The sequence below is a fragment of the Pelophylax lessonae genome (assembly GCF_965119305.1).
Source record: "Pelophylax lessonae genome assembly, chromosome: 4".
In the NCBI taxonomy this organism is placed as follows: domain Eukaryota; kingdom Metazoa; phylum Chordata; class Amphibia; order Anura; family Ranidae; genus Pelophylax; species Pelophylax lessonae.
In genome coordinates this window covers 82,432,508-82,460,227 of record NC_138771.1, presented here as the reverse complement: position 1 = coordinate 82,460,227, position 27,720 = coordinate 82,432,508, and the positions used below count along the sequence as shown (strand labels likewise).

The 27,720-nt window shown below is 41.7% G+C and overlaps 1 protein-coding gene across 2 annotated transcripts in view; it reads right to left on the bottom strand.

The window, feature by feature from the left end:
• Positions 1 to 27,720, bottom strand: part of FBN1 (fibrillin 1) — a 398,720-nt gene that overhangs the window by 267,301 nt on the left and 103,699 nt on the right. For both annotated transcript variants that reach the window (XM_082254921.1, XM_082254922.1), the window contains exon 5: positions 25,322 to 25,417. In XM_082254921.1, coding sequence (XP_082111047.1) covers positions 25,322 to 25,417 — 96 coding nt within the window. The remainder of the gene's footprint in view (positions 1 to 25,321; positions 25,418 to 27,720) is intronic.

The following is a 27,720-nucleotide window of genomic DNA, read 5'->3' as shown; positions in this document are numbered from 1 at the left end:
TGAATGGTATAGTCTTAAATGTGATTCAATTCTTCAAAAGAATGTTTTTTTCTTTGTGCATCAAACACCCAGTGCAATCCTCCACCGTTATCACTAGGTTAGCTCACCAAATGCTGGTCAAATTATAGACCAAACAACAATGGAAAGGTAGCCGCTCAGGTGCTGGACGATTGAACCTTCAAAGATCAGGTGCGCGTCCAGTCCGCGGTCTGAGCAAATCCAAGCACAAGAGAACATTTGACTGCACTCCAACATAGAAGGTTAACAATGGACTTTATTGAGTAAAAATATATCCAAATATTGCAAGCATCATGGACAAAACAGACGACAGGAGAAAGCAGTTGACGCGTTTCACGAATTAAATTTGCCTAATCATAAGTTATGATTAAGTGAATCTAATTCGTGAAATGTGTCACCTGCTTTCTCCTGTCGTCTGTTTTGTCCATGATGCTTGCAATATTTGGATATATTTTTACTCAATAAAGTCCATTGTTTACCTTCTATGATGGAGTGCGGTCAAAACTTCTCTTGGGCCTAAACTGTAAATCAGCTACTGCGCATTCCACTAAAAAAATCAACTCTGTGCCTATTTTTGCACATAGTATTAATGATATACTTGTGATATTGTGTTAGGTGTTAGCACATCATGAGAGGTTCATATGGATTAGCGTTACTCATTTTCTAATAATATTTGGAAGCTTGTATTACTTCTAAAGAAGACCATGGTCGTAGATTGGTTGTAAATATTCGTTTTTTGTTTTTTTTAATGAAAATAACACATGCCTATACTTACCCTGCTCTGTGCAATCGCTTTGCACAAAGCACACCCAATCCTCTTTTACTGGGGACCCCTGCCAGTGCTCCAAGCCCCTCTGCTTTCCTTAGAGGCACCTGTGTGGACCCAGACAGCGGGACTCAGCCCCCCCCCCCCCCCGCAGGATATTGAAACGTTACAAGAGGACCTCAATAAAATAGAGGGGTGGGCAACTAAATGGCAAATGAGGTTTAATGTTGAAAAATGTAAAGCAATGTACTTGGGGGCCAAAAATATTAATGCAAGTTACTCCCCAGGAGGAGAACCATTGGGGGACTCCAAGATGGAAAAGGATCTGGGGGTCTCAGTAGATCACAGGCTCAGCAATGACATACAATGTTGCAGCAAACAAAGGAAGCAGAATATTAGCATGCATTAAAAGGGGGATTTACTCCAGGCATAAGACTAGAATTCTGCCACTTTACAAAACTCTGGTCCAGCCACATCTGGAGTAATCCATCTAGTTCTGGTGACCAGTCCTCAGAATGGACGAGTTGGAACTGGACAGAGTCCAGAGAATCGGTAACAAAGCTAATAAGGAGATTAGAGAACCTCAGTTTTGAGGAACAACTACATACATTAAATTCATTCTCCCTGGAGAAGAGATGCTTGAGAGGAGATATAATATACATACTGTATATATGCGATAGGTGATATACAAATACCTCACTGGTGATTCTAGCATAGGGAGAAAACTTTTTAGTTTCAGGGAGCTTAAGAAGACACACTACCACTCATTAAGGTTGGAGGAGAAGTGGTTTAACCTTAAACTGCATAGTGGGATCTTTATTGTTAGAGCGGTAAGCATGTGGAACTCCCTTCCACAATCAGTGGTGTCATTAGATGGGCATCTTAGCGAACACAATATACAGAGAAATGGGAAATTATATTGACATAAACACACAGACACACACCTACACTAGATTGACTGTTGTCTTTATTTAACCTTACCACCCGTGCAACTTTGTAAAAATAAATCTTACCATAAAATATGTGCTTTTAAAGGCTAAATCTACCTTTTGCAAAAAAAAAATAATAATAATACATAAATATATAAATGCACATATTTTTGCAGAAAAAATCTTTTTTAGGAGGGGGAACCTTGCAAAGCACTGCAACTGTGAACAATGGATCATGGGTATAGAGGGTGTAATGCACAGGCTCCTGAAAACTCTTCCTCACTATGGACATTCAGCTACAGAGCTGCAGGAAGTGAAAATGAACTGGAACAGTGGTAATTACTGCACAGAGTTTCATCCATATCAATTCCCTTTGCAGCACTGGCAGATAGGACTTGTAGTTTATTCATTCACAGATCTCTGTGAATTAACAGAGCCACACACAGATGTGAAAAATTCAAAAAGTGACAAGAGCTACCCGAGAGTAGACCCCGGTGCTGGGAGGGGGGGGGGGATTTGGGGATGGGGGTTAGTTGGCTCAATGTTGCCTGCTACACCCTAAATATGGGTGTAACATGCAACATGATATGAAAAATGAAGATAGCCTTTCACATATTTTATGCATGTTATTTACCTGTAAAAGCCACCTGGAGGGCTAATTTGCACTAGCCATTTGTGGTAGATTGATTTTCAGAGAGGCAGAGGGGAGGCATTGTGTCCCTTTTCACTGCCTGTTTTAACCACTTAAGCCCCGGAGGATTTGGCTGCTAAAGGACCAGGGGTTTTTTTGCGATTTTTTACTGCGTGACTTTAACGGACAATTGCGCGGTCGTGCGACGCTGTACCTAAACGAATTTGACGTCCTTTTTTTCCCACAAACAGAGCTTTCTTTTGGTGGTATTTGATCACCTGTGCGATTTTTTGATCACGCGCTATAAACAAAAAAAGAGCGTAAATTTTGCAAAAATAACAATATTTTTCACATTTTTTTATATGAAATTCCCCAAAAAAAAAAGTAAAAATCAAAATTTTTTAACATTTTTCGGCCAATTTGTTTTATGCTACCTATGTTTGGTAAAAAAAATCGCAAAAAGCGTATTTTGATTGGTTTGCGCAAAAGTTATCGCGTTTACTAACAAAGAGAAAGATTTTTGTCATTTTTGGTGTTTTTTTTTTTTAACGCATAATGGCGGCGATCTGCGATTTTTTTTTCGGTACTGCGACATTGCGGCGGACAGATCGGACCCTTGACTGACATTTTTGACACTTTTGGGGTTACCAGTGACATTACTGCAGTAATCAGTGCTATATATATGCACTGTTACTGCAAAAATGACACTGGCAGGGAAGGGGTTAACTTTATTGGACAGGGAGGGGTTAAGTGTGTCCTAGGGGCGTGCTTTCTACTGTGTAGGGACATGGCTATTGGTGTAAAAGCAAAGATCAACCGTTCTACATAGTAGAACGGTCAGATCTTCACTTTTACACAGGGAGAACTGACAGGCAGCTTGTTTACACAAGCTGCTCTGTCTTTCTCCCTTCACAGGAGCGATCGTAGTGTGGCCGGCGGACATCGAGTCCGCCGGTCACACGCACTGACTTGCCTGTGAACGAGCCGCGGCGGGCGCGCGCCTCGGCGGGCGCGCGCCCGCCCGCGATAGGCTCGCAAGTCAGTGACAGGCGAGTGACGTACCGATACGTCACTCTGCCTGGCCGGGGCTGACCGCCGCAGTATATAGTCGTGCGGCGGTCGGCAACCGGTTAACCTCTAAAAACTTCGGGGTGGTTGCAGCGTGGCCCCATTCACATTCAGGTAAATAGACCCCATTTGGTGGTCAGTACTGCCTGACAAATGTGACCACGGAATCATTTTTGCTGCAACATGTGTATATCCCCATCTGCTGCCTTTGCAGCATAAGGGGGAACGGTTGGGAGCTATAAAAATGAGCCTCAAATACATTTTTACTGATCCCCAAACTGCAATTGTAAACGTTTCCTTATGTAGAAAAAAAAAAAAAACTTGATGCTGCTGATGGGTGCCAGCATCTTAAATGTGGCACCCAGCAGACTGAGAGCTGTCAAGTGACACTGTATAGTATTCTGCTTTGCTCCTCCCATGGCAGCTACATAAAAGGTTATGTATGAAGGTGAAGGGAGGGGAAGATTAGCTGGGCCAGCACAGAGAGTAATTAGACACTTTCTCACCTAATGATCATCAGTTCCATCTAGTGGTCATTATGTGGTATTTTCTTATTCATGCTATCCTTACTTACATCCCAACTTAGACAGAAGATATCTTAGTAAAATTCATTTTTGCCATCAATCACACAGAACAAATGTACATGCCCCCTTGGAGCACGGTGGTGGTGGTGATCCTTTTGAGAAACACGTCTTTGTACATTATCATCCCAGGAGATAGAGTGAAGGATTATGGACTATTTGAGTCATTTCTGAACTTTTTCCTGCTGCCTATGTGACATCTATTGCATTTCGGACTTTTGTGCAGTGGGCACAGTATTTTTTTGGCACTTGCTTCTTGACAAGTTTGCGCTACTATATATATATAGGGATATTGCTGAGTATCTATCTATTATATATCTTTCTCCATATGTTTTAGTTAAGTAGCTGCATAGCCAATTTATTTATTGGTGAGTGGTCCTCATTTGAAGCGCTTGGGATAGCTTATACCTTTATTTGGTTTTCGTTGGGCATTTAAGCTGTCATATTATATAAATGTACATGCCGTTTCCCAGGGCGAATAGCCCTGCAAAAATCAGAGTGACAATATGAGGTTTGCATTTTTTAAAACAAATTAGCATTGGAAACTTCTATCGTTACAAGTTACAATTAGTTGTTAGAATTTTAAACTGAACAGAAAAGTAGAAAAAATAATAATAATTACACTAATTTTGAAATTAGGAAGGTAGGGGGTGTTTTTAAACTACTCTAATCATGTGATTATTCAGTCTTGTTTGAATAATCATTATCTGCATTAATTAAGGTATTGATCCAGCACTGTGCTCGTCTGCAACAGCTCTGCCTCTCCCTTTCACAGACGTGGCTGCTCTCATTGGCTCCTACTGCTGTCAATCAAATGCTGTGTGAAGGGAGCGGGGGGGAGTGGGGGGGAGGGGGGCGGGGTTAATACTGTAGATGTACATAGCCCGATTTGGGAGAGAGCCCTTAGATGTGCCACCACAAGAAGCAGTTACCTATGGTTGCGTACAAAGAAGAGGAGGAGCGGAGAGCACCGTTAGTGGACCCAAGAAGAGAAGGTTCAGGACTGTTCTGTGCAATATTGTACACAGCAGGTGGGTATGACATGTTTTTTTATTTTTAAAAAAAATATATATGCTTTTACAACTACTTTAAAGGAATTGCCTGAGTAAGCTGTTATATATATATATATCTATATCTGTATCTGTATCTGTATATATACATATATATATATATATATATATATATATATATATATATATATACACACACACTGTATATATACACAGTACATAAATATTTTTCTTTTCAAGTTTAAGTCTCCAACAGTGTGCACTATTATTGTTATTTATTTTTATTTTATTTTTTTACATGTTGAACATGAAGTGTGAATTTTTGTGTATTTGTACTGGAAATTCAATGTCCCATTTTCCAAGTCTTTAAACTCATACAAATAATCGAGAAGCCAAGAAAAAAATGAAATGACCCCTCTGGCCATTTTGTATGCAGTATGCACAGAGCAATAGTTGCAAAGTTGGATGTACAACCTGAAGCCAGCAGGCCACATCTGTCCCTGAGATTACAGGCCAAGGATGATCTCTATCCAATAAAGCAATGCATCCAAACAATGATGTACTGCAGATTAAGTCATTACAATGGACCAGATGCTTCTCAGATCTGGGTGGCAGCAAAGAATGCAATGTAATATTTCCAGAGTCCTGAGAGTACGTACATAGCTACTGTATCACTATGTAAATCATCTCATAGGCACAGCAGTGATAGTAACCATTTGTTACATGTACGTAAATATGTTCTCTGGATATAAATGTCATTACTCAGCTGTAGCAACAATGAGCAAATATTTACAAAGAATTCTTATGAAAGTAATGTGAGGGCAGATGTCTTACCGTGCGGATCATCATTTCTACATTTTATTATTTTTTTCTACTTGTACTTAGTCCTTTCAGCATTTCAGAAACACTGAACAAAAACAAATACTGGACCCATAAATAAATCTCCGGACCTCCTGGCAATCTATCATTCATCTTAAAAGTAAACTACACTACTAAAAAAAGTGTACCACCCTAGAACAAAAAAATTGCAGAACTCTACTAATTTAAAGTGTAAGAAAAGCCAATAATTTTTTGTTTTGGATAGAGTGGTGAGGGGTTAGAACCCCTACCAGGTTTTTTTTATAGCTGACTTTGCTCCCATTAGGGATAATAACCATCTCTCTTTCTCCTGGTGACCAATGATGAGCTTGCATTAAGTTCAAACTTGGGTTGGGCCAAATCAGGAAGGCAGGTACACAAAGGGGCGTGGATGCTTTGGACAACACCATGTGACTATATTAGGTCAATGACAATGGGCAGCACTGTGGTTAAGTAGTTAGCACTTCCACCTGTAGAGCTAAGGTTGTTGGTTAGAATCCCAACCACGACACTACCTGCATGGAGTTTGCATGTTCTTCCTGTGCCTATGTGGGTTTTCTCCAAGTACTCCAGTTTCCTCCCACACTCCAAAGACATGCTGGTAGGTTAATTGGCTCCTGTCTAAATTCGTCCTATATGAATGTAAGTTAGGGACCTTATGGCTCGTTTCCACTGAGCTTTCTGGTACGGTTCGGTACGGTACGCTATTTATGCCGTTTCCATTGTGAATGGTACCCTAATTCTAAACCGTACCGTACCGTACCACTTTTTTGGGACCCTTTCTTTGGGGTACCAAGCACATTAGTACTGTACCAACAGGGTGGAGCTACACTCTGCAGAACTTTGATTGGTTGACAGAGAATCATCTATGACAGCTTTCCTGCTACACCATGCCTATCATGAAAGGGTACTATTGGCAGTGGAAATGCAAGGAGTACCGTTCCAAACCGTACCGAACTGAACCGAACCGTACCGTACCACTCAGTGGAAACGAGGCATTAGATTGTAAGCTTCCTGAGGGCAGAGACAGAATGTACAGACACTCCTCGTTTAACGACCGCTCAGACTTACAACCAGCTCTTACTTTTACTTTTTGGGCACTGTACATCATTGTATTGTACAGTACAGTACAGGGTTTTTGTTGTTTAGATTTTTGTGTTCTGTACTTATGCAAATTAAAACAATGTTTTTGAGTTGGAGTTTTGTGTTTAGACCTTTTTTTTAGAATACAGTACAGTACAGTAGTTAGGAATGCTTAAAATATCGATTACTTGTGGCTCCTCGTTTAACAACCAATTTGTTTTAACAACCTGGTCGCTGGAACGGAACCTGGTCGTTAAGTGAGGAGAGCCTGTATAATAAATATGTAAAGGGCTGCATTGAGAGTTCTATACAAGTACCTAAAATGAATAAAAATGTATTGACCCAATGGGTTAATTTAATAGAACTGGGAAATGCAAAATCTGGTGCAGCTCTGCAAAGAAACCAATCAGCTCCAAGGTTTTTTGTCAAAGCTTCATTGAACAAGCTGAGATCCTCAAAATAGGGGATTTTTAAGGCAATCCGCGTGTCCTCTACACATATGGAGACGCCGGACATTGCCTCCAATGCCATTCTAAGCCCTCTCCTCGTGCGGAGAAGAGGAATTAGACACTCTTTGATCTCCAGACTGCCAAGCCTGGTTCTCAGCTAATTTACATTAGATTTGGAGGATGCCCTTTCTCTGACTCACTCTTCAGCCACCCAAGTTTGGGTATATTCTAATGCTCCAAGCCTAGTATGTATTGGACACCCCCAGTATGCTTATGGCCTTTTAGCCTGTGCATTAGAAGTTTAAACATCCCTTTTTTTATTGGCATGTAGGCATTGATATACCTGGCTCGGCTTTCTTTTTACTCTCAATTGGGTTTCGGAATGGAATTCTATCTCCAGTGATCCTTTTTGTAACGTCCAGTCATGGCTGAGGGGTCTTGTCTCGGTGCATGCATTCATACTAGATTATCATATTGAAAATTTAAGTCCGCTCTTTGTGATTTGTGATTTATTCAAAATGGCAAAGATATATATATATATATATATATATATATATATATATATATATATGTAGCACTTTATCTGTAATGCATTATTACATTACAGAAATGGCAGAAAAATCCCTGAAGAAGAATTTGCATTGCTTTACACATCAAAACGCGTTGGATTTCCCCTGTTATGATTAAATCTCGGCTGTCCTTCTGCTTAGCTCAGGAAACGCCATTTTTTGTCACCGGAGTTCATTTACAACTATTATGTCAATATCTCATAAGTATATATTGTGTGCTTTGTTTCTCTGACTATGGTCTGTTCTTTTTGAAAAAATATATTTAGTTAATAAAATTTCTATTTTTATACAAATTTGCTTGGATTGCCTTAAAAATCCCCTATTTTGAGGATCTGGTACGTTTTTATGATTTACTTGGGATGATGGCAATCCCACCTCCAGCCACCTAGTCACTACATTTTACGAGGTTAGAAGTTGATTGGCTATCATGCACAGCTGCACCAGATTTCACACTGTCAAGTTTTAGTAAATCAACCTCAATGTGGCCATATTAGGTCAGTGGAGTCACAAGCAACCTCGCCTCTTTGTGTACATCAGTTGGGCGCCACGGGACCCCCACCAGCAGTGCAGGTCTGGCACTGACTGTTGACTTATGGGTGTGGGCAAACATGAGGTTAGTCCGGGCCCAAGTCCAAACCTAAGCTCATCCCTACTGGTGACCATTGTCACTGGCACTAAAACTGAGTGAGTAACAATTTCAAAATGTTAAGCAGAAAAGAGAAAATATTTTTTTTCCAATGACAAAATGGCCATTTGGGGATTTCCCTAACTTTAGATTTTGTATTTTCTCTAACTTTCTGTTGTCTTTAACAAGAGGAAGTGAATTGAAATTATTTTCTCTTGGTTAAACTGGGGTTTAAATATTCTCTGGTTTGTCCAAAATGAAAAAAAAAAAAAATGTTGACTATGAATATACTTTAAAGCCTATACTAAGATAAATAAAAGTCCCCCTTACAGTGAGGCTTCCCTGCACTAGTGCTAGAAAAAGCAGTTGTACTTACCTGATCCCTCACTCCCCTGGTAACCAGCGCACTCCTCTACTTACCTGTACTACATCAGTGGACTGTCCCTCTGCATTCTCATGTCAGGGCTATAAGCCATGCATTGTACTTGATGATGACAGAGGACCTGCAATTGCTGGAGCGTAGCAGGTGCTGGGTTATCTTGTGGGAGCAAAGGACTGGGTAATAAAAGTACTTTTTCTGGGACTCTAGACCTAAACAAGCATTTAGCCCTTGCAATACAGGGGTACCCCTACTGCAAAGGTGAATTGTTCTTTCCTGGTGTTCAAGAAAACACCACATTTGGCCACTAGTTGGCACTGTTTAGCCCCATCTAGTGGCCAAATGTGGAATTTTCAGTTTTCATTCATAGAGAAACATTCAACTCCAAAGACATGCTGGTAGGTTAATTGGTTCCTGTCTAAATTGGCCCTAGTATGTTTATGTATGAATGTCAGTTAGGGACCTTAGATTGTAAGCTCCTGTGAGGATAGGGACTGACATGAATGTACAATGTATATGTAAAGCGCTGCGTAAATTGACGGCGCTATATAAGTAACTGAAATAAATAAACCAGCACAGGAAATAGCCCAATGACACGTTTTTTTTTTTTTTGCCCCATTCACAAAGAACAAATGTCTGTGCGCTTTCACTGTGAACTGCTAAGCAAATTTCTATAAATACACCCTGAAGAGTATGTAAACTCCAGCAATGAACCTCTCTTATTTGCTCCCTTTGGGTTCATTAAATATACAATTAAAACATTTTTAAGTGCAAATAAATACCTGTTGATAATAACAGAAACTCAGAGCTGTCCTCGTGCACACTTCCTGCATTATCTCAAGAGAGTAATTGACCCTTCTAGTTCTAATTTTGGAACTACAGAAAGATTGGTGAAAATGGGAGAGTTGTTACATAGTTACATAGTAGGTGAGGGTGAATAAAGACAATAGTCCATCCAGTTCAACCTGTGTAGGTGTGTGTGGCTGTAATCATCTCACATAGCCCTGAATGTTCTGATCCTTGAGATGTACGTCTAAGAGTCTTTTGAAAGCCACCATACTTCCCGCAGAAACCACCTCTTGTGGTAGAGAATTCCACAATCTTGTAGCCCTAACAGGAAAGAACCCCCCACGTTGCCTGAGGTTAAAACGCTTCTCCTCTAATCGCATTGTATGCCCTCGAGTCCTCATGCAATCCCTTCGACTGAATAGTTTTTCTATGCCGAGATCCCCATTGAGATATTTATAAATTGCTATCATGTCCCCCCTCAAGCGTCTCTTCTCCAGGGAGAATAAATCAAGCGATTGCTGGTTTCTGTTTAGCCTCATTAACCACTTGACCCCCCTTCATGATCAGGCCATTTTTTGCTTTTTGGCACTGTGTTACTTTACTGAAAATTGCGTGGTCATGCAACGCTGTACACAAATGAAATTTATATCATTTTTTTTCCCACAAATAGAGTTTTTTTTGCGCTATAAAAGAAAAAAGACTGGCAATTTTGTAGGTCATAGTATTTTGTCAGTAGAAAACTGTGAGGGTTGGCTACACTCATCAAACAAAATGCTGTGTGTTGTTAGTCCACAACAAGCTGAGTGCATTCCTGGCAAATCAACAGGTATATTTCTGTATTTGCAGGGTCTTTAAACGGAAAAAATATTGGGAAATGTGCATTTATTGCAAAAAAAGTGCTTAATTCAAATAGAATAAAGGGAATCAGAAAAATGCTGCATTATAGCCACTGGATGGAGCTGATGCTCACAGGAAATTAATATTTCTTCACTATGATTGTTAGTGTCATCTAGTGGCCAAATTGTGATATTTCCCCATACCACGCTATATGGAATGAACAAATAACATTAGACCTGGAGTGAAAATAGCCTAATAAGCTTCGTTTTTTTTCCTCCTTTCGAAGGGAATGATAGTTCATGCAGTTTCACAGGACAAATAGCTCTGTGATATATATATATATATATATTTTTTTTTTAAATACACCCATTAATGTTAAGCTTTCATAAGAAAAATATGATGGCTGCCATTGATGACCTGCTGAAAATGCTAGCTGCCTAGCTATTATACTGCCCCACTGACCTTAGAAAATTATCCAAAAAAAGTATGCAGGACTCAAAGGCCCGAGAAAAAAATTGCTTCTGTATACTTAAACAGAAACCCTAAATATTGAAGCACAAAGGCCAGAATGAGACCTAGGCAAATATAATCTTCAGAAAGAGAGTTCAGCAATTGTTATGACAGGTTTCTGTTTAGCCTTATTAACCACTTGATGATCAGGCCATTTTTTGCTTTTTGGCACTGTGTTACTTTACTGACAATTGCGTGGTCATGCAACGCTGTACACAAATGAAATTTATATAATTTTTTTCCCACAAATAGAGTTTTTTTTGCGCTATAAAAGAAAAAAGACTGGCAATTTTGAAAGAAAACGTTTTTTTATTACTTTATGCTATAAAAGATATCCCTTACAAAAAAATAAAAATAATCTAATCTCTTAATAAATTTTGCCCAAAATGTATTCTGCTATATAGGGACTGATGTGAATGTGTAATGTATATGTAAAGCGCTGCATAAATTGACAGCACTATATAAGTACCTGAAATAATAATAATATCTTTGGTTAAAAAAATCCCAATAAGTGTATAATGATTTGTTTGCATCAAAGTTATAGCACCGGTGATCTGCAAGTGAGGGAATGAATCACAGTACAGCTGGGTGGGTGGGTTTGCCCCCTACCCGAAAGTGCAGAATCGTGTATATATACGTGATTCTGCACAGCCGGAGCACACTGTCACAGTATATGTACAGTGTGCGGTGTTTTAGATACTGTTTTAGATAATATATCAGTTAAATGTAATCTAAAAAATCTTACCAAATATTTCAATATAAAAACCTTGTTTTTGTGTATACCTTGTAATTATATATACAGTATATTACAAGGGGAAAGCTGTACTTATTCATTCCATAAGCATGCTGATATGTGCGCCATTGAGTGCCGGTTCACATACAGTATCTCACAAAAGTACACCCCTAACACCCCTAACATTTTTGTAAATATTTTATTATATCTTTTTATGTGACAGCACTGAAGAAATTATACTTTGCTACAATGTAAAGTAGTGAGCTTGTATAACAGTGTAAATTTGCTGTCCCCTCAAAATAACTCAACACACAGCCATTAATATCTAAACCACTGGCAACAAAGGTAAGTACACGCCTAAGTGAAATTGTCCAAATTGTGCCCAAAGTGTAATTATTTTGTGTGGCCACCAATATTTACCAGCATTGCCTTAACACTCTTGGGCATGGAGTTCACCAGAGCTTCACAGGCTGCCACTGGGGTCCTCTTCCACTCCTCCATGATGACATCACGGAGCTGGTGGATGTTAGAGACCTTGTGCTTCTCCACCTTCCATTTGAGGATGCCCCACAGATGCTCAATAGGGTTTAGATGTGGAGACATGCTTGGCCAGTCCATCACCTTTACCCCCAGCTTCTTTAGCAAGGCAGTGGTTGTCTTGGAGGTGTGTTTGGGGTCGTTATCATGTTGGAATACTGGCTTGTGGCCCAGTCTTGGAAGGGAGGGGATCATGCTCTGCTTCAGTATGTCACAGTACATGTTGGCATTCATGGTTCCCTCAATGAACTGTAGCTCCCCAGTTCCAGCAGCACTCATGCAGCCCCAGACCATGACACTCCCACTACCATGCTTGACTGCAGGCAAGACACACTTGTCTTTGTACTCCTCACCTGGTTGCCGCCCCATACGCTTGACACCATCTGAACCAAATAAGTTTATCTTGGTCTTATCAGACCACAGAACATGGTTCCAGTAATCCATGTCGTTCGTCTGTTTGTCTTTAGCAAACTGTTTGCGGGCTTTCTTGTGCGTCATCTTTAGAAGAGGCTTCCTTCTGGTACAATAGCCATGCAGACCAATTTGATGCAGTGTGCGGCGTATGGTCTGAGCACTGACAGGCTGACCCACCACCCCTTCAACCTCTGCAGCAATGCTGACAGCACTCATATGTCTATTTCCCAAAGACGACCTCTGGATATTACTCTGAGAACGTGTACTCAACTTCTTTGGTCGACCATGGTGAGGCCTGTTCTGAGTGAAATCTGTCCTGTTAAACCACTGTGTGGTCTTGGACACCGTTCTGCAGCTGTTTCAGGGCCTTGACAATCTTCTTATAGCCTAGGCCCTCTTTATGTAGAGCAACAATTATTTTTCTCAGATCCTCAGAGAGTTCTTTGCCGTGAGGTGTCATGTTGAACTTCCAGTGACCAGTATGAGAGAGTGAGAGCGATAACACCAAATTTAACACACCTGCTCTTCATTTACACCTGAGACCTTGTAACACTAACGGGTTACATGACACCGGGGAGGAAAAATGGCTAATTGGGCCCAAGTGGGACATTTTCAATTAGGGGTGTACTCACTTTTGTTGCCAGCGGTTTAGACATTAATGGCTGTGTGTTGAGTTATTTTGAGGGAGCAGCAAATTTACACTGTTATACAAGCTGTACACTCACTACTTTCTATTGTAGCAAAATGTCATTTTTTTTAGTGTTGTCACATGAAAAGTTATAATAAAATACTTACAAAAATGTGAGGGGTGTACTCACTTTTGTCAGATACTGTATATGAGATGCAGGAACCCTGTGAATCCACTGCGGATTCCCGCATCGCATTCAACTTGCAGGCAGTTCACACTGCCATAGGCGAATCACCGGGGGTTTTAATACAAAGTTACCGACAACCCTTAGATCGGTTCACATATCGCAGTGCGAACTGTCAGTTCAGACATTAATTGGTCGCATAGGTGTGAACACCCATCGATTCAATTCTGGTGCGGACCCAAAAAAAAGGGTCCTGTGCGAGTTGTGTCCGAATCCAATGAAAATTCAGCCATACAATCTGTATAGCTGAATTTGCATTGCACAGACATCGCATGTGATTTTCAGAGCAGTGCGCTCCGAATCACATGTAATGTCTGTCATCGCATATATGTGAACCGGGACTAATTCATTTAAAGTGTGTTTTTGTTTTTGGACTACAGCAAATACTAAGGCCCAATGAACAAAAATGTTATGTTTCCTAAATTCTTATAGTGATGGGATGTCTTTCAGGGAAACTGCAGCAAAAGTGTTTTTGACTTTACAGTTGGCTGTTCCTGGCAACATTGCTGATATACACTGTCTGTCACGTCAATGCGTCACAAACCTTTGTGTGTAGTATTATACAGCCGAGGAAATATGTATGCATGCAGTCAGAAGCTGACCCTTGATCTGAAAGCCCGGGTTTTGCACTTTTACATATGAGGGCTTCAGCATTTTTCTCTTATTCTTTCCATGCTTCATTAGCAACAGAGCAACAACAATGTACAGGTAATTTAATCCACAGGCAGAAAGCTTCTTTTAGAAGCTGCTGGCTGGAATTTTAACATAACTAACTGAAAGCAAACAGCATCAAGATACTGCAGGGTTAATTTACTAAAGGCAAATAGGTTTTGCACTTTGCAAAGAGCAGTTGCTCCAGAGCTTAGTAAATGAGCAGAAGTTCTGCTGACTTCCATCATCCAATCATGTGCAAGCAAAAAATTGGATTTTTGTCTTATCGTAAAATCCTTTTTTCTGATGTTCAGTGACGAATGCAGTCTCTGATCTTCATATCAGTAGCGTTATACTGCCCCCTACAGGAGTAATCTGCCTAGTGTCCTACTCCTGTAGGGGGAAGTATAACCCTACTGATATGAAGATCAGAGACTGCGTCCGTCAATGAACGATAGAGATATGCTGTTTTGTTTTCCTTGTATGTGATTGGGTATTCTTTGCAAAGTGAAGCTTTACCTCATTTACTAAGCTCTGGAGAAACTGCAAGTGCACAGTCTATTTGTCTTTAGTAAATCAACCCCTATATGTTCCCATATGTAGCACCCTACAGGTAGGTGCTAGGTAAATGTATAGTGGGCCTTGTCTGCCTAACAGCAGGGCTGTGATCTGTTAGGATAGGGTGTCAGGGTTTCAGATGTGCCTGCTGAGGGGAGAAGTATCCCCACTGGCTCCAGTGAGAGGCTTCTCATAGGGCAGTGTGGGAAGCCCAATCAGGGGACACATCCCAGCTTGTAACTACCCCAGAAGGCAGATTATTCTGCAAAGGATTCTGGGAGTGGGTATAAGTTTGGGGGAAGTGCGTGACACAGTATCTTTGGTGGGAGCAGAGTCCCAGGAGGGAGAGAACGGCTGTCTCTCCTCCTGTCTGAGGAAGGTGGATGTCTCGGGTGTCGCCTGAGTGTCCAGAGAGCGCTGAGCTGAGGGGATCCGGTGTGCCGAGAACCTGCGGAGAGCGAGGGGTCCAGTCCCAGGAAAGCCTACACAGGTCGTGAGTACTGAGGATTGCCCCTGGGGGTCTGCCAGAGTCAGAGGGGACTACTCCTGAAGAGGTTCTGGGATCCAGTGCCAGCTAGTTGAAAGGGGGTACCTAGGTTGAGGACCCTGAAGTTACACAGGGGGGTACATAGTCAGTGAACCCCCGAAGAGTTCAAGTGTAAAGGGGGCACCTGTAGTCGGGCCCTGAATTGTACAGAGTGTGTCAGTTGAGAGTTGCAGTTTCACAGAAATCTTCAATGTACTACCTCAAGCCAGTGCAAGGCCAGAGGGGAGTACTCAGTGACTTTGCAGTACAGCATTGTCAGTAGTTCTACAATTCACTTTGGACTTATTGTCAAGGATCCAGCACTTCTATCAAGCTACCGTGTGTTCTCAGAGTTAGTGAGCGTTGGCTGGCGTCGGCCGGCGTCAAGGAAGCGCCAACGGGCATTTTTTCCTGGATTAAGTCGCAAGTGTATTTAGTTAAGCTAAAGGAGTATCCCACTCATTCCCTTCTCCCATCCCCCATTTCTACAATAAAAACTACAAAACCAAGATGCCGGGGAGTGGTTCATATCTCAGTTCTCACAGCCAGGGTCGCAGCTCATATGGGCTGGAGAGGTAACCGGTAACAATGGCAGACCCACATCAGGCCATAGGCCTGGAAAACCTGCTACACATATATTAAAAAAATCAACCAGAAACCAAACAAAAAAATCTAAATGAGCTGACTCAATGGACTACTTTTTTTGCTATCACCTACGTTTTTCAAACAAAATAACCAGGATACACAGTAAGTGTTACAGCCTGACAGTTGCAACATAAAACCTTGGCACTTTTTTTATAAACTAGCTTAAATGAGTTGTAAAGGCAGAAGTTTTTTTTTTTATCTTAATGCATTCTATTTGCATATCGGATCACCTTGGTATTCAGGCTCCTCGGGGCTCTACATGAAATCAATGATGATGCACAGGCATGTGGACGCTCCTGATGAGCAAATTAGGGGGCAGTTTTAGACATTTTATATAGTAACAATAACACTTATTTGGAGGAAGAGGAGGACTGAGGTCACCTGTGATAAGAAAAATATGGTTGCCAGTGCTGGCAATTGTTTTGAAAATGTAGGTTGGCTGGATTTTTCTAGACTAAATACTTTCTGATTTGATGAAATGCAACTAGCATTTTTAAAAAGCCAGGTCAGCAATGGCAGTTTAATAAGATTCCTTCTGTAAATCAGGATAACATCTAGCCTCCCTTGAAACCCTCCACAGATCAATTTTTTTATTTACCAAATTACCTATCTTTTTTCCTGCATTGTTCGTCTTTTTCCTCTGTCAGCAGAGCACAGTTGATACTCCTGGACTAAAAGAAGCCCATGTAATAATGTGTGAGCATCACTCCAGCCCAGGAGTACTGTGAGCCCAGACTGCATGTGCTCAGGCAAGCAGTGAAAGACAGGTAGTAGAGTCAGTATGAATGTCAAAGTTAGAGAACCTAGGTTTTTTATGGAAAAGCTTATCAGATTTAAAGCAGAAAGCCAATTTAGTTCCCCCATTCCTTTTCACTTCTCTCATCCCTTCTTGAACCCATTCCAACCCCCATACACTAAAAAAAAAAAAAAAATTGGCATATCTAAAATCCATGTTTCTAGCATAGTCACATGATGTCACTGGTCCTTCCTCTTCTTCTCGAGCATCAGCAGTAGGTGGCCCGTACTGATGCACAGAACTGCACTCATGTAGTGACAAGGCTCTGTGCATCAGTATCGTAAGTCCATTTGAGTATGATGACACACCCAGGAAGGGAGGGTATCCATGACAGCCTGGGTTCACAGAAAGTGGGCTTGATTACACTGGATGTCACTGTGACACTGGACATCAGTGCAGCAGGTCTGTGGGCCACAGTGCCAGGGATACAGTGAGTATTGAAGTTAAAGGTGTATTTTTCCTTTTTTTATGCAAAGTAGCACATTCAAAAAAAAATTTCCATTTCTAACCTGCTTTTTAAACTGCACTTATTACTTTACTGACCCCAGAATGTACATTTCACATGGTATGACACATTATATGGACCTTATATGGCTTATTTCAGGTGAGTAACCCCCAAGTATATTGGCAAATGGAGAGAAGACCACAAGCGCCTACTAAGTGTAGCAGTAAAAACTATTTTAATAAAATACAGATTAAAATTACTCGCAAACCTGGGTAAATAAAAGGCATGTAGTGACAGGAGGTGCTCCTTCACTTCCGCAAGCAAGGGGGGTCCTCTGGGACGATGTCCGGCATCTTGTTCTGGCAGCAGTGAACGCCATGGTGCGAACCGGGGGCTTCCCGGGTCCGCTGGAGGCAAAGACTCGTCCGACTGGGGTCCGTGACGTCACTTCCTAGTTACGGTGTGACGAACTAACGGCGACTCGTTGCGGAGCATGCGCACCTTCTTCAGGCCTGAAGAAGGAACGCATGCTCCGCAACATGTCGCCGTTAATTTTTCACATCGTAACTAGGAAGTGACGTCACGGACCCCAGTCAGACGAGTCTTTGCCTCCAGCGGACCCGGGAAGCCCCCGGTTCGCACCATGGCATTCACTGCTGCCAGAACAAGATGCCGGACATCGTCCCAGAGGACCCCCTTTGCTTGCGGAAGTGAAGGAGCACCTCCTGTCACTACATGCCTTTTATTTACCCAGGTTTGTGAGTAATTTTAATCTGTATTTTATTAAAGTAGTTTTTACTGCTATACTGAGTAGGCGCTTGTGGTCTTCTCTCCCTATTTGCATCCTCGACAGAGCCACTTCTCTCGTCACCACCAGCAGCCACCAGTGTACAGGTACCAGACCAGGAATTACCCCCCCCCCCATTCCAGGATCACCTGTCCACTATTGGACACTATTGATGCATCTGGACTTATGTCAACATTATCTTACAATGATTCTTTATAGACTGTTGGAGACTTTACTGTATATCTGAACTTGCACCAATTTCCTGTTTTGCAAGTATATTGGCAAGCCTAGGGCCTCCATTGTTACAAGCAATTTAGTAGTCACATCTTCCATATTTCTATCCTGGCAGATTTTGTTTACTGAAACGTGCAAAAGCGAAGCATAGAAGTCACCACTAAATGCCAAGAGGGACAATATTAAAACTATTTCATCTTCAGCAACATTTTATCCTAGATTCTGTCAAAAATCTCCAACCTAAATATGGTGCAGAGCCTTATTAAGGTCATATACAGTATGTCATTAAGATAAGTAAAGGAAAGATATGTAGGTGTCAAATCAATAAAACATTTGTAAATCTTATTTTTCTTTCATGAAAAAAATAAATATGTTATATTTAATTCTTCTGTGCAATGGTATTGCATAGAGCAGCCCTGAACCTCCTCCTCTTTGGTCTTCCACCGGTGCTCTGGGCTCTTCCTCTTCTTGGTGTGCTATCATAGGGAGCTGCTTCTAATGGGAGCACACCTGCGGGCTCGCTCCTGAGTCAGCTGTGCTGTGTGCGCCTGTTGACACACACAGAGCAGCTCAGTCCAGCCCCCCCCCCCCACTCTCTGCACACAATATTTGATTGACAGCAACAGGAGCCAAAGGCTCCTGCTGCTATCTCTGTGAGCAGAGAGATTGAAAAGAGCCACTGCAGACAGGCACAGTGCTGGTTCGAGTTCAGGCTCAGGTAAGTATTATGGGGGTAAGGAGACGAAACAATTATCTGGACATTTTTTACCTTAATGCAGAGAATGCATGACGTTAAAAAGCGTCCAGCCTTTATTACTACTTTAATGAAAAATTATACAAATCAGGAGCACTGACTTCACTCAGACTTTCTTCCTTTACATGCTTGCCCCAAATCATTGTTTTAAAATACAAAGCCATACACAATTGAACAACTGACATTTTCAGAAGGAGTTTGGCAATGGCAGCCTTCTTAAAGTTGAACTCCAGGCATGAGACAAATTGTACCCTTGCAGTTGGAACCCCCCGCCCTGCAAGGGTTAAATGCTTGTTAAGTCTAGGGGTGCAGTAATAAGCTGTATTACATACCTTATTGATTTCGACAGGCCTCAGTGCGGCCCTCATGCTCTGGGCTGTGGGTGGTCATCCCTGCATTGTGCATGCAGGATCTAGAGTGTGGCAAAGGTTTAAAACTGCTTAGAAAGGAGGCCATGAGGGACTGGTCACATGAATTGAGGGACCCTGCCGGAGCCAAGATTAAGTAATATCCCTTATCACTGCACCCCCTAGACTAAATAAGCAATTACTCCCAGAGCTCAGCTTTAAAAATGAGAACCGATATCAGACTATAGTGAGCCACACGGGTTCTTACCTTCTAGCAAACCATCATTATGATCCCTTATTGTACATGGTCTACAGTCTTCCATGGATATCAGATAATGGAGACTGTTGATGTTATAGTAGCACTACAGATAAGCACAGGGCAATTTATTCATGTATATTTCCCCATGAAACACAAATTCCTAAAGCGTGTCCACAAATTTACATACAGTTGTACGGAAACCTAACAAATACTACTGCTGGCATGTACTCTTGGATTCCATGACTGGTTACAACAGTAAATAATTATACTGTATCAGTTCTGTTTATGCTCCGATAGTTGTAGCTTTAATAACTCTTTCCAAAAGTCTGTTTGCACAAGCAACAAACACTAGTGATTGGTTTAGAACTGAAACTTTCACAGCATGGCATATTTGACTCCATATGGTAAGAAACATGTGGTTGACTTTTCTCCCTTATCATAAATCTCTATAGATTTGGCGCTCTGCCTGGTAAGCTTCTTTTCCTAAGGGAAGATTCATTGGTCTATTCCAGACACATGAATCTCACGTATGCAGACTGTAAATCTGAAGCAAAGAAAGTACTTGAGTAGATTGCTACTTGAGGGTCCCCCACCCCACACACAATAAAAAGATTACATTTATAAGCTATGCAATGCGTTTAAAGCCAAGAATTATAGTTTGTATATTACTTTCCCCAGGAGGAGGCTCCCTGAGAGGTTAGTGGTTTACTATCAATGTAAATGAGAGGCTTTACAAACATCCCACAATAAGAGAGCCAGGCCGCAATTGTAGTTCTGCAAAGTACCGTGCATCAAACGAGAAGCCGCACAGTCTACTCTCAGGGGGCTATAAATACAAAACTAGAGAAAAGGAGATTGGAACAAAAGTAAAGGTATTGTTCACACAGTGGCCAATCAGATTGATTTTTTTTTTTTTTTTTTTTTGTAGAGAAAAAATTAAGCGGCCACAATAGAGTTCATATCAATTCCAGTTTTCTTTGTGAATAGTACCCTCAGTGATTTATATGTTTTGAAAATAATAATAATAACGTTCAATTCCTCTCAAATTTCCGTTTTGGATGGACATTGATGGATTCAACTGATTAAAGCTGCACTCCTGGTATGATCTTTTTGCATACCCATCCAGTTTGATACAATGTAAGTAGGCATACCTCATACCTCAGGGGCTGTTAGGTAAGCTGACAATCAATGTAGTAATCAGCACTATTACAGTGATCCCTGCAATCTTCCTGGTCTTTAACCGAATGGTTTCCCTTCTGCACACTGATCACAGGGAGTCGCTTGCTCCACCCTGCCGCTAATCACAGAATGCCTTGTTTTTTTTTTTAATAAATAAAAGGCGTTCTGCTTGAATGAGGTAAAGAATGTGATATCACCACCCCTTCCCTCCACCTCATCCAATTAAAGAATGTTTATTAAAACAAATGCAAGGGGGTTGATTTACTAGAGGCAAATTGACTGTGCACTTTGCAAAGGGCAGTTGCACTCTGCAAGTGCAGTTGCTCCAGAGCTTAGCAAATAAGGTAAGGCTTCACTTTGCAAAGAATACCCAATCACATGCAAGGAAAATAAAAAAAAAAATGCATTTTTGCCTGCACATGACTGGATGATGGAAGCCATAGCTTCTGCTCATTTACCAATCTGTGGAGCAACTGCTCTTGCAGAGTGCAACTGCACTTTACAAAGTGCACAGTGTATTTACCTTGTAAATCCACCCCTGGGTGTTCTGTAAATGGCAGCAGTGCTGAGCTAGTGACCCCTGTGGTCCATGAGCAGAGGGGCTGCCACTCGGCATGGGACATGGACAATTACCAACAATAGTAGCACTACTACAGTAAATTGAACAAAAAGCTATCAGCGCAAACCGTGTAGTGATAATAAATTCACATAAATGAAAAAAAAATGACAGTGCAGTGATTTATATAAGGTGCAATGTGAACATTATTATATAAAAATGTGCATAAATAATAATGACCGGCAGCATACACTGTAAGCGTGTCCACACCTCACAATCAAGAAAATCATAAAATAAAGAAGTGATGCGCCAGATATACACAAATTAATATTGCTAAGTGTCCATAAAAACAGTCCAAATAATGCCGTGTTCAAGTGTCCATAGTGTTGGTAAAGGAACCGTAATCCCGTGAGAAATGCTATCAAACACCATATGTGTCAAATCCCTCCACCAGGAAGATTAGCCTCTCACCTCAACATGGGACCCAGACAGGCCAGCATTAGCCTGTATGCAAAAGACACCAAGGGGATAACTCTCCAGCCTCTCACCTCCGGAGAACACAGGGACATGTAGTGGAGATATATAAAGAGAAAATCTAGTGCTCTCTGTTTTAAATCGTTGCAAGCGGATACAGGTGGATCACACAGACCCCACAAGCCTGTGATCCCTTTAGGATTTTGATCCACCAAAGGATAAATGGGTTTTTGATCCACCAAAGGATAAAGGGATCACAGGCTTGTGGGGTCTGTCTGACCCACCTGTATCCGCTTGCAACGATTTAAAACAGAGAGCACTAGATTTTCTCTTTATATATCTCCACTACATGTCCCTGTGTTCTCCGGAGGTGAGAGGCTGGAGAGTTATCCCCTTGGTGTCTTTTGCATACTACTACAGTAATTGTCAGCTTTCTCAGTGGCCCCTCCTCAGGTATAAGGTATGCATACCTACATTGTGCAAATCTGGACCAATGTCGCTATCCAATAAAGATGCAGTTCAGTGTTAAATTGCAGTTGTGTTTTACTCTGAAGTAATGAGTATGTGTGTTTGCTCCACATGGCTTGTCTTTGATTCAAAGAACAGAGGCATTAGCCACTGGGAAACATGCTTGTAACATGTAAAAATTAGATTTCAGTTCTGGGTGGAGTTAACCTTTTTATGGCAGAAAAAAACTCTGTATGTTGCTTCTGCAAGAAGAAACTCTTTCCTTTGCTGCTAAAAATTTAAATATACATTTTGCACTAATTTCCACTCATCTGACAAAGCCAACTACAAGGAAAATTAAACTCCTGCATGTGAAAGTTACATCAGGGTCAAACAATAGCTACAGATAGAAGACTATGGGCACAAAAGAAGAACAGAAGAAAATGTTAGAGGCCAAAACGACAAGGGGGAACACAGACCTCGTATTGCTGGAGGAGCACAGTTGGGGTAAGCCTGCGGTACTGTTCACATATATGCTGTAAATACTTGCACCTTATAGCAAGAGCTCTAAGAACACCATGTAGATACAGTTTTGCTCTAACAGCCAAAACATAAGCCTTTCATGACAGTGGGCATTCTGAGACCCTGACCATATACTGATTCCAGCACGATGATGTTTTTTTCCAGCTTTACTGCAGCTGACATGACTGACAAGCCCTGGTTGCCATTAGTTGGTAGCAACAGTTTCCCGTGGGCTAAGAAAGTAGACTACACAAAGTGGCCTACAACACTGGATGTACACAAAGGGGCAGGCATGCTCTTGACATCAATGACCTAATATGGCCACAATGTCAATGATCTAATAGGGCCATATTAGGTACATTAGGTCAATGATGTCATAAGCAACCAAACCCCTTTGTGTAGACGCAGCTGTAGGGTGGGAATTCCCCGTCCGCAGCTGATTGACCCGTCATTGGCAGCTTCCTTCACGGTTCAGACTGAACCCAAGTTTATCCTGATTTGGGAGCTCACATGATTGCTGCTGCTCTGTGAAAATGATATACGCTCAACGTAATACTAAATATAATAACATATTATTATCGATAAATCAATAATAACCCTAATTCAGCTTCCTTCATCAAATAAGTACAACACATTTCACAGTTTTGTATTCTTTCAGCATTTACTTCCTTTGCAACTCTCTGTATTTGGTTACACACCATCTCACAGACTTAAAGGAAGTTGATGCTGGAACACTTACCTCTGCCTAGAGGCTGTGACCACAAGTCTGAACAGGTAGCAGATAGATATATACAGTGCCACCCAACAGCTGTCTTCTGTCTGCATTGAGGTCTGATGGTGGAGAACTCTGCTCAAAGTCACCAGCCCAACATGTATGATTTGTCCTGCCTAATGCCACTCTTACCCCCAACCCAGTCCTTCCTTTATAACAGATTTCACCCTATTCTTTTTAACTTGCAAACATCAAGAAACAAGCACATGCATACCAGGCTATGAAGAGGCTGGTACCTTTGTAGTAAGGAGTAATCAGCAGATCCATTCTCTGCCTGAACCGAACATACAGTGTTGTGGCAGGCACCAGCAAGTGCAAAGAAGAAGGAAAGAGGAAGGGACGAAGATAGCTGCATGCAAGACTGGAAGATCAAGTGAAAAAAACAGAGAAAGAGATTAAGTAAAAGAGATACTTGTCATTTGTGTAGCATACTGCAATCCTCATACACATAAGGCTCCATGTACACGGGACGCTGGAAATGGCCGTTTAGGAGCAGTTGGGCGTTTTTTTCAGAAGCCCCTGAACCCATCTACATTTTATCTTATCTGTCCATGTACACAGGGTCGTTTACAGTCATTTGCAGGCAGTTGCGTTCAGGGACTGTTTTTAGAACGCAATTATTTGCGTTCGAACGTGTGTTTCCCGGCATTTCAAACGCACAAACGCGTCCGAACGCGTCTGAACGCGATGACCCGCGTTTAGCGTTCGCGTTTTTCCATTTTAAAGGGGAATCATTTTTTTGACCTCTAGGAACGCTTCTAAACGCAAACGCCCGCAAACGCTGCTAAACGCCCGCTAAACGCGACCGAACGGACGTTTCAAACGTCCTAAAAATTCCAGCATTCAAAGGGACTTTTAACAACGTCCCGTGTACATGCAGCCTAAAGTATGTCTTACATACAGTATAAAAAAAGGAATATTTTAGGCCCCTTTTACACAACTGTCTTGAACAGGTTCACTTGTCAGTTTTTTCAGGCTGACCGGATCTGAAAATCCATTCACCCCTATAGACCGGCGGGTGTAAATAAACTTGTGTCTGTTTACGCATGCCTACCTCTTATCCGATCCAGTCTGCTAAAACACAAATGGAAAGAGGTCCGTTCTCCTACATGTAGGCGAATTGAATCAGAGGGTAGACTGGTGTAAATGGACAGCGGTCTGTTTGCACCCAGTCCCATATAGAGCAGAGGGGGCTCTGTCCATGACCGCTCTGCAGAAACTGAGTGGACATGGACCTGTCATACGCCCATTTCAGCTCTCACACCTGTACACCCCCTAAACCCCAATAAGGCCATAAGTACTTGGTGGTGCCTTTCCAGACTGAGGAGTACAGCTGAATTGGAAATCAGGATAGTAGTGATGCCAGCATAAGACAAAACTCATCCAGTGAGCAATAAATATTTTAGTTTGAAACCACCGCTTACCATAGCCAATCCTAGTATGAATGTATACATGTGAAAGCCTCAGTCGATGCTGCTCCTCAGGCCACGCCCCTGACAGGTATCACCCCACCCACGGGGACTAAATCATAGGTGCTACCCTTATTATTATGCCCCGGTGGATGGGGCGAAACATGTCAGGGGGCATGGCCTGAGGAGCGGCATTGCTGTCTGCTATGAGCCTGTTCATTCATCAATAACAGTCATTAATTTAATATGAAATGTTATTAATGACTAATAAACTAAAAGAAATTGGAAATAAAAGCACTTACCCCTTTCACACTGTGGTCCTGTGAAGCCATATGTGCAGGCACATCGGTTTGGAGCTACACATCTTCCACCATTTGAACATCCATGTTCACACACAGCTATAAGATACAAAAGTATTCAAACTATTTGTAATTATAAAAAAATATATACAATATATTAGTGCATAATAGTCAATGAATGTGATGTATCTGCCATGGCAAATTTCTCAACCAAAGAGAAAAGATCATAGAATGAAAACGTTTAATTATTCCACAAATAAGTTTACTGCATTGCTGTACTTTTAGTCCTATATATTCTCGGGACTGTCAGCACTGAATATAATAATAGGCAGTGCATAGATGGCATGTAATGTTAAAAAAACATACAATAGATTTCAGCTGCCATCACTGTAAAGCAGTCAGTAAAATATATAAAGAGACTGACTGATCAATTGACCAATTGGTTCTTAGGTGTTCCAGCATTTTGCTATTCTTGGGGTACTTGCATATGGTACTGATGTTTGAACTAGTGATTGACCAATATCGTTTTTTTACCGCCGATACCGATATTTTGGTCATCGGGGATCGGTATCGGCCAATATCTGCCGATATTTTCGGACATTAAAAAAAAATGTTTTTTTTTTATAATGTCTACAGGTACTGTGGTGGAGGGTTCTGGTGGTCTAAAAGACCCCAAACCCCTCCTCTGCACTTATGCTTTCAAAACGCCAAGTTTGGCTGTTTTGAATTCTGTAAGTGTTTTTAATTCGGGGGCAAATTGCCGGGACATGACATCACTTCCTGGTACTGGCGGCGCCGAATTCAAAGAAATGGGGTCCGACGGCAGCGGTGAAGGTGGGATTCCCGGGTCTCCCAGTGGGATGGGAGACCAGGGCGAGCCGCGGAAGGTGGTGGGAGGGGGGGGACGTCCCCTCCCGCTCCTTGTCATTACAGGACAGTGGACCGTTGGCTATGGACGCCGATACCGGGGTGATGCCTCTAGCTGCAGGCATTACCCCGGTACAAGCACTTTCCATGAAATATCGGCAATATCGGTAAATAAAAAGCCGATTCCGATATATATCGGCAAAAGTCCAAATCGGCCCTCGATATATTGGCTTTGCCGATAATCGGTCGATCTCTAGTTTGAACATCAGTATTCCTGGTCAAAATTTCTTGCTTTATTTTGCGCATATTAGTGCATATATGCATACATGAGTAAAATAAATTCTAGCACCCAGAATGCTATTCTAACCTCTTCAAATAAATAATTTACACAGGTATTTGCGTGCATACGAGCATACCCATATAAAAATACTGACTAGCAATGCAGAGTTTAATATTTGTTTTACTCATCTATACACAGCGCATGTTTACAAGCCTGTGTGTGTTAACAATGGACTGCATTTAGAGAAGTAAAAAAGTGCCTGTATGGCAGCAGTGTGCAAAAGGCCTTAACCTCCCTGGCGGTATGATTATGTCTGGAACTTTGTACCAAAAGCGGTACAATTTTTTGCAGGTGATCCAGTGAATGGGAATCTTGGGGGCGCTACCTGGTCCGCTTCGCAATCAATAGCGCACCAAGTGCGCACATCTCTGAGGTCAGGTGTAGGATCATCGCCGTTGTCACTGGCCAGATTAGTGTCAGTGTCAGACGACAAATCACCCCACGACTCACTATCGCTCAGTTCCGCTAGCACCTCCGTGTCGCTGTCGCTGCCGCTGTCATTCAACTGGTCCAAAAGCGCTTTAGTAAAGTGGCGCTTTTTTGACGCCATGTTATATTTTTTTTTTGGGCACAAATGACAGTATAATGTCAGGCAATGGGCACTGTAATGTATCTAATGTCAGATCTGAGGTAATACAGTGTAATCCTCTCAGATTACATTGTATCACCTCTTTTATTTATTTTTACACTTTTTGAAATTCCCGCCCAGTTCCCCTCCTCAGCGACGCCTCTGCTCGCAGGGAACGGAACCAGGAAGTCAGATGCCGGTCAGCCGGCGATCAGAGCGAAGGACATCGCTGGATCGCCGGGACAAGGTAAGTGGATTACCCGGGGAGCTAAGGGGGCTCCGCTGGCACTCTGCAATACTACCCCAAGCGTGACTCGGGGATCACCGCCAGGGAGGTTAAAGTGTCACAATAACCACATGCTGTTTATTTTACATTTCCCTTCTATTTCTTTATGTGGATGATGGCACTGTAATTATATTATTAAAAAAAAAAACATCTAAGGCCTCTTGCACACGATACTCCTGTTTGAGCATCTCGCTGCTTGAAAAAGCTCAGTACAGCTTTTTTTTTTTTTTCTGAGCTAAAATACAGCCCATTCATTGTAATCTGCCTGTGCACACAGGCACGTAAACAAGCGCTGTGCATTCTTCAGTAAAAACAAAATAGAAAAATCTGCATTTTTGGTC